At 37.2% G+C, this 6,477-nt stretch overlaps 2 protein-coding genes across 2 annotated transcripts; one reads left to right on the top strand and one right to left on the bottom strand.

Moving 5' to 3' along the window:
* The first annotated feature begins 2,508 nt into the window (after nucleotides 1-2,508).
* On the top strand, nucleotides 2,509-3,944 carry LOC106770434. Its single transcript, XM_014656245.1, has 3 exons — nucleotides 2,509-3,438; nucleotides 3,518-3,709; nucleotides 3,780-3,944. The coding sequence occupies exons 1-3, from the start codon at nucleotides 2,509-2,511 to the stop codon at nucleotides 3,942-3,944; spliced, it is 1,287 nt and encodes a 428-aa protein (XP_014511731.1).
* A 218-nt stretch (nucleotides 3,945-4,162) lies between these two features.
* On the bottom strand, nucleotides 4,163-6,253 carry LOC106770433 (protein MAIN-LIKE 1-like). Its single transcript, XM_014656243.1, has 7 exons — nucleotides 6,134-6,253; nucleotides 5,900-6,037; nucleotides 5,393-5,794; nucleotides 5,135-5,299; nucleotides 4,950-5,052; nucleotides 4,468-4,829; nucleotides 4,163-4,381 (listed from the first exon to the last, which is right to left on the bottom strand). The coding sequence occupies exons 1-7, from the start codon at nucleotides 6,251-6,253 to the stop codon at nucleotides 4,163-4,165; spliced, it is 1,509 nt and encodes a 502-aa protein (XP_014511729.1).
* Between the last annotated feature and the right edge of the window lie 224 nt (nucleotides 6,254-6,477).

Below are 6,477 nucleotides of genomic sequence, written 5' to 3'. Positions count from 1 at the left end.
GATTTAGTTGCAAATATTTTTCAGAACAAATAATTATTACATCCATAAGAGATGTTATGAAACTTAATAATAGATACATAAATAAACATTTTATTCTAAGAGCTTTGTGTCCTCAGTTCCATTTCATCTGCATGACATTTTTTTCAAATATAACATAGGATAATCACATGTGAAAATCAAAAACACAAATAGAAGGATAAATTAGTGAAAATTAATAAATACTACATATTTCAATTCCATCATCAAATTAAAATCAATATTTTTGTTTATCGAATGTATATAATCATTCTTTAAACAAAGTTATGTATCCCATGAGTTATCATATTCTCCTCATCTTTATCTTAAATGTGATTAATCAATCAAAATTGCATCACATATAGGATTCATCATCTAATTTGAAGTTCATAATTAATAACAAGAAATTCATCATCTCTCATAATACAACTTCAAGACTCAATCATTACAACACAACCTTCACTACTCGGCTTCATGAACAAACCATGACACAATAAATAGTAGGGTAAGCTAGTGTGGTTATAATCAAACATATCATTTATAATATATCACGTTAGAATGAATTTCAACCCCATTCAATTCAACCATCACATACTCTCAACAACAATCAATTGTCTACCAAAAGCATGCCAATATCAACACAAAGATAACTAGAACTCTCATGGTCCAAAACACTTAGACATTTGACTCTACTTTTAGAAATCAAGTGTATTGAGAAAACTCCATGGTTTTGCACTTGTCATACTCACTCCTGTCTCTTAGGAGCAATAATTATAGGTTTTACATGGGGACACCAATCCTTCTAGAGGATGACCAAGGTAAATTCCTTATATATCCAAGATCTTATCCTTTTTCATATCAAAGCCCCAAATTGTACTCTCACAACGAGATATCTTTCTCTACATGAGTACGATATCAACAGAGCCAGGATAGTCTTTAAGAATCCCTCTTAGTATACTTCCTAACATCACATTAATGTAGTACTCCATCCTTAGGACTCACTACATTTAGCACATTCGCATCATAGCTCATATATCACATTCTCATATAATCTTAGATCATCATCATGTCATAAATAAATATTTTCACTTATCATCATCCATATTCTCCTTCTTCACCTTTTCCAAGTTATTGGTCATCTCTTGAAATTGAGGCTTCATTTTCCCTTTCTTCTTCTCATTCGTGTGCTCGCATTTAAAGATATTCAATCGCGTTGACATTAGCCTTCAATCTTAACCCTTATTGTTATGCCTTAACAAGTTTTTTGTTTTACCCTTTCCTTTTTTATTGTCAATGCTTCTTTTTCTTGCAATCATACTAAGGAAGGTTGTAAACTTGTTAAGGTAAATTTTGGATTCCTTCATAATGAATAACTAAATATTGATTTTCCAAGGTTGTTATGTCAAATTTGACCATATTATGAGCTTAGCTATGTGAAAAATAGAAGAAGTTGACATCCCACAAAAATCCTACCTTTTTTTAAGACACAAAAAGACTCAAGAAACAAAACTAATCTTCATTGAATTCTTTTTTTCCAAATGTGTAAAAGGTGCACACATCGTGTTCAACCATGCATATGTGAATTTAAAGCAAGATGACATTTTACTTAGACCTCACTTAATGATTATAGATGTAGGAGAATATTTCTAAATACAATTATCCTTTGTTAGCTTGGTAAAATTAGAGTGCTTCTCCCTGCACCTCCCAAATTACCATTTTGTCCCTAATTTAATTTAGTCAAAGCTCATTTAATGATTACTTAATTATCTCTGTTTCCTAACAACTATTCTTAACTACCAACAACCAACAACTCAACTCTGATTATAAACCCTAATACCACTTAACATGCACCTCCCTCACCTCCTTCGCGTGTACTGTTACTGTTCATTGTGTCTGAAGCGAAGAGACTCTAGATATTGGTTTGGTGATCGGTGGTGTTGATCCGTGCTAGTAGTGGTGATCAGTGCTAGTGGATATTTGGTGGTGGTGCTGCAGTAGAAGATAAAACGCGAGGAAGAAGACAAGCAAAGGTTAGTCTCAGAACCAAACCAAATAACCGCACTTCGATCAGCGGTTAAGGCTTGCCGCCTTTCGAAATGCGGCTGCTACCAACCGCAATGTGAGTTGCGGCTACTGTGAACCGCAGTTTGAGTTGCAGCACTTGCCAACCGCATTATGAGTTGCGGCTACTGCCAACCGCAGTCTGAGTTGCGGCTTGTGCCAACCGCTCTATGAGTTGCGGTTTTGAGATTCGCCATTTGCACTGTATTCCATTAACTTGTTCTGTGTTATATATTATATGTATTATGTGTATGATAATGTGTTATTTATGGATGATAAGTATGATTGATGAATGACACTTTTAGTTACACATGTTCTCCATTGCACATAAACTCATAAACTATATTTCATATTTGTTGTCATAGTATTAATGTGTTTTGTCACAGGGTTGAGTCTGCGCACTGGAACCTGAAGAGATTATTGGGGTCTAGTATGGGAGACCTATGCTCGTGTTGGGATGCTACGCATAATGTCATTGTTCTACAACATAATAAGATCAGAGCGTCCTTTGAAAAAAGTATTAACTTAAAGAGTGATGCTTATAAAGCATTGAGATATAAAAGACTTGTTGGACGTGTTTCACGATACGCTCTTGAACTTATTGCTGATGAAGTAGAGCGAGTGAATAAAATAGGTTTGGACAGTGCTCGTTGTGGATGCATTTTGACCTCAACGTATGGCCTACCATGTGCTTGTATTTTAGCACGATCTGAGCCTGGAATGATTCCTATTGGTGAAATACATGTTATCTGGACCCGTTTAAGCATTTCAAGAACTGTGTCTACTGAATCGCTTCCAGAGTTTAGCCTTGATCGTGAAGTTAAACTGGTACAGGAACGATTCAAAAATGTTGACATTGGTGAAAAAGTCAACATAAGACATAAGATGCTAGAAATTGCTTGCCCAGAGATGACATCTATGCTTGCTCCGGCGCATAAAGTGAAGACAAAAGGTGCACGGAAGACTAAAGTTGCACGACATGAGAGGTCTACGAAACGTGACCCATCATATTTTGAGCACGTTGACACTTCTATTTCCAGGACAGAGCCTTCTTCTTCACGAAAATCTCAAGTCAAATCGAAGCCGAAAGGATTTGCGCGAAGTGTTGTACCATTCTTAAATCAATTTCATCTGATTTGTCAACCATACATTGTCAATGTTGTTGATGTTGTTGCCGATGGTCATTGCGGTTATCGATGCATTGCTGCTTTGTTGGGTTTAGGTGAAGAGGCATGGCCTACTATCCGACATAACCTTTATGAAGAACTAACTCAGTGGCGTGATGAATTCGCAAATTTAGTAGGAAGCTACGATCGATTAGAAAAACTACGTCAGTCATTAATTGTCCACGATCGATCACAGGTATTTGTTCAAAATCTCTTAAAGATTACGTTATTATATTTTTTTTCTTTTCTTAAATACTTACCTTCAACCATTACAGGTTAATGCTAAGAAGTGGATGACGATACCGGACATTGGTTATGCCATTGCAAATAGATACAATGTCATCTTAGCATGTTTATCCTATGTTCAGAGTTTTACCATATTCCCACTTCGCACTCCACCGCCTACTGATATTACACAACATCGGATCTTATGCATTGGATTTGTTAATGGATGTCATTTTGTACAGGTAAATTTCCATTTTTATAATACCATAAGCATTACTCATTACGATTCATTTACTAACATTAAGTTTTCAGGTTCAATTACAAGATGGTTGTCCGTTACCCATGGTGGACATCATTTCCTCAAACCATTGTTACCCAGAGGCACGATCATGGTCAACATGTTATACACATAGGATGCAATCATTTATGGCATTAATGGGAGCTAATCAAAGTTATGTAGATCTTGGAGAAGACTGAAATGAAGTTTGTTATGTAGTAATTTAATATTTCATTTGTAAACATTTTTTTGTACTAATTCGTTGTTTTCAATTAATTGTCGTATTAATTTCATATTTGAATTGTGTCTTAATTTCATTCAACGTAGACGATTAATAGAAAAAGTCCAAGTACGGAAAGCGTATGCAAAAATGCATTATAAATATTCAAAGTATAAGTAAACATCACATAAACAAATATTACAAAATAAACATATATGAATCTGTCCCTAAAGAAAATGATGCTCGTCCGCGCACATGACGAGCACCTCTACTAGTAGTAGCAGCCTCGTACTCCTCAACAGATCTACGAGCAACCTGTAATGTCTGATTAGTTTTCTCATAGACTACAGCGTTCTGTGTGACGTGTTGACAGCTTAACATGCCCTGCAGCATCCTGATCACATGCCTCATACCACCCTGAAATGAATATAACCAAAAAAATAAATTAACTACATAAACCAAAATTGATATAATAAACAATCACACTTAGTTTCATTACATACCAACAATCCAGATTCAGGCGATCGTCTACGACGAACTGGGGGCACCGGGATGTCATCCGGAAGGTGTCGCCTCATGTGCGGTGCAAGACTGGGTCGATCATCGTCGTTAGCTGGAGTGATGTACGGGTGGGACACTCGTCTAAACCACGCCAAGTATCCGTCAACACACGCAGAGGGGTCCTCAGCTTCAACAGCACCAGTAACGGCATGCTCTAGATACCTCAACCAATTTTGATCAATCGTATGAATCTCTGGCATCGGAAGGCTCTCAGGCGAACGTGGTATGATCTGCTGAAAACCAAACTGACGCAACACACGTTCAGGCAGATGCCGGTGAATCATGTAGCCTAGTCGGATCCATCCTGAAAACATACATATGGTCAAGAATGGACAAGTACGTCTGTGCGACATGTATGGATACCAGATGATCGCATCATATGTGAGCCCATCCAGATATCTCCGCCCCTCCATAAGACTCCAACCCTGTCTCGAAGGTATGTATCGTGAAGCTCGTGGATGGAGATCTGTGTACGTATCTGAGACTTGCCTCCTTCCCATCCCAGGAAGGTGCTCATATATCCAACTCTACAAAAAAATTACTTATTTATATTATTTTATACATTCCTAAAATATATTTAAAAAAAAACTTTGTAAAACTTTAATGTACCTGTAGAAGAGTGGAATATCCAGCTATCTGTCTGACACCACTAAAGCTAGCATCTCCTAGCTGCTCATAAGTGTGTGCCAGTGTAGCTGCTCCCCAGGCATATCTCGAACATGCATTCAAGTCTCGCAACAGAAGGAGGTACGAGACACGAATCAAATTCCCACTCTTATTAGTAAAAATTGTGCATCCAAGCAGATGCAACAAATATGCCCGAGCAGCGCACTCCCAAAGCTCCTACTGAATGCAATCGTGGTAGACCTCGCGGAGCCAACTCAGCCGCACTTTTGGACCGCGTGACTTCTTCATCTTGGCTGAAGCTTTGGCGCGGTCGACGCCAAGCAAGTCCATAAGATGAGATCGAGCCTCATCGTACTCTAGGTCCTCCACCTCACAAAATTGCCCCATGATAGGTAGGTGGAGCAGATTGTGAACGTCATCTAATGTGACGTTCATCTCGCCTACCGGAAGATGGAAAGTATTTGTCTCTAGATGCCATCTCTCCGCAAGTGAAACGGTCAATCCATGATCAGCATACTCGTAGGATAGGTTGACTAAGGAAGCCAACCCCGACATGGATATATATGGCTCGATAGCCTCATGATACATTCCAAAATTTTTTAATTTTTTACCATGGGTCTTCAATTGAATCTCCCCTCGATCCTACATAAAAACACTTCATTATATAACAAAAATAAATAAGCAATTAATCAACAATTAACATTTAGGTTGATTGCCAACCTAGCCTTGCCATATGGCATATGAAACATGCTGGGAATAGTGTGTAAGCAAGGAGGTGTCATGTGGACCTCTTGGAAATCCATCATCTTGAACTTCATCTCCATCTTCATCTTCATCTTCATCTTCTTCCTCACTATAGTCATCCTGCTCTTGAACATCCTCATGCTGAATATAGTCCTCCTCACGATGTCCCTACTGTATAGACTCCTCGTGGTCCTCATAATGATGCTCATCAATGACGTCTGTGCGAGATTCCTCTACGCGTCTTCTTCGAACAGAAGCCGTAGGTCGTCTCCTTTCATCATGTGATGAAGATGATGGTTGACCACGAGACGATGAAGCCTCTCCACGGGAAAATGATGCGCCTCTAGTTCGTACCATTTCTATTAACCAATTATATTATCAATATATTCTATAAATCAAAATTAAAATGAAAAAAAATAAAATAACTAAAAAAATCTATTAACAAATATTGAAATAAATAAGAAGAAATAAAAATAAATTAAAATTAATAATATATTAAAAAAAATAACGAAAGTATTACTTATTATAATACTTAAATAAATACAAATAAAAAAATATAATATTTAACAAAATCAAATTTA

The sequence above is a fragment of the Vigna radiata genome, chromosome 8, assembly GCF_000741045.1.
Source record: "Vigna radiata var. radiata cultivar VC1973A chromosome 8, Vradiata_ver6, whole genome shotgun sequence".
NCBI classification, from domain to species: domain Eukaryota; kingdom Viridiplantae; phylum Streptophyta; class Magnoliopsida; order Fabales; family Fabaceae; genus Vigna; species Vigna radiata.
Note: the sequence above shows the minus strand (reverse complement) of the source record. Positions and strands in the feature narration are given on the sequence as shown.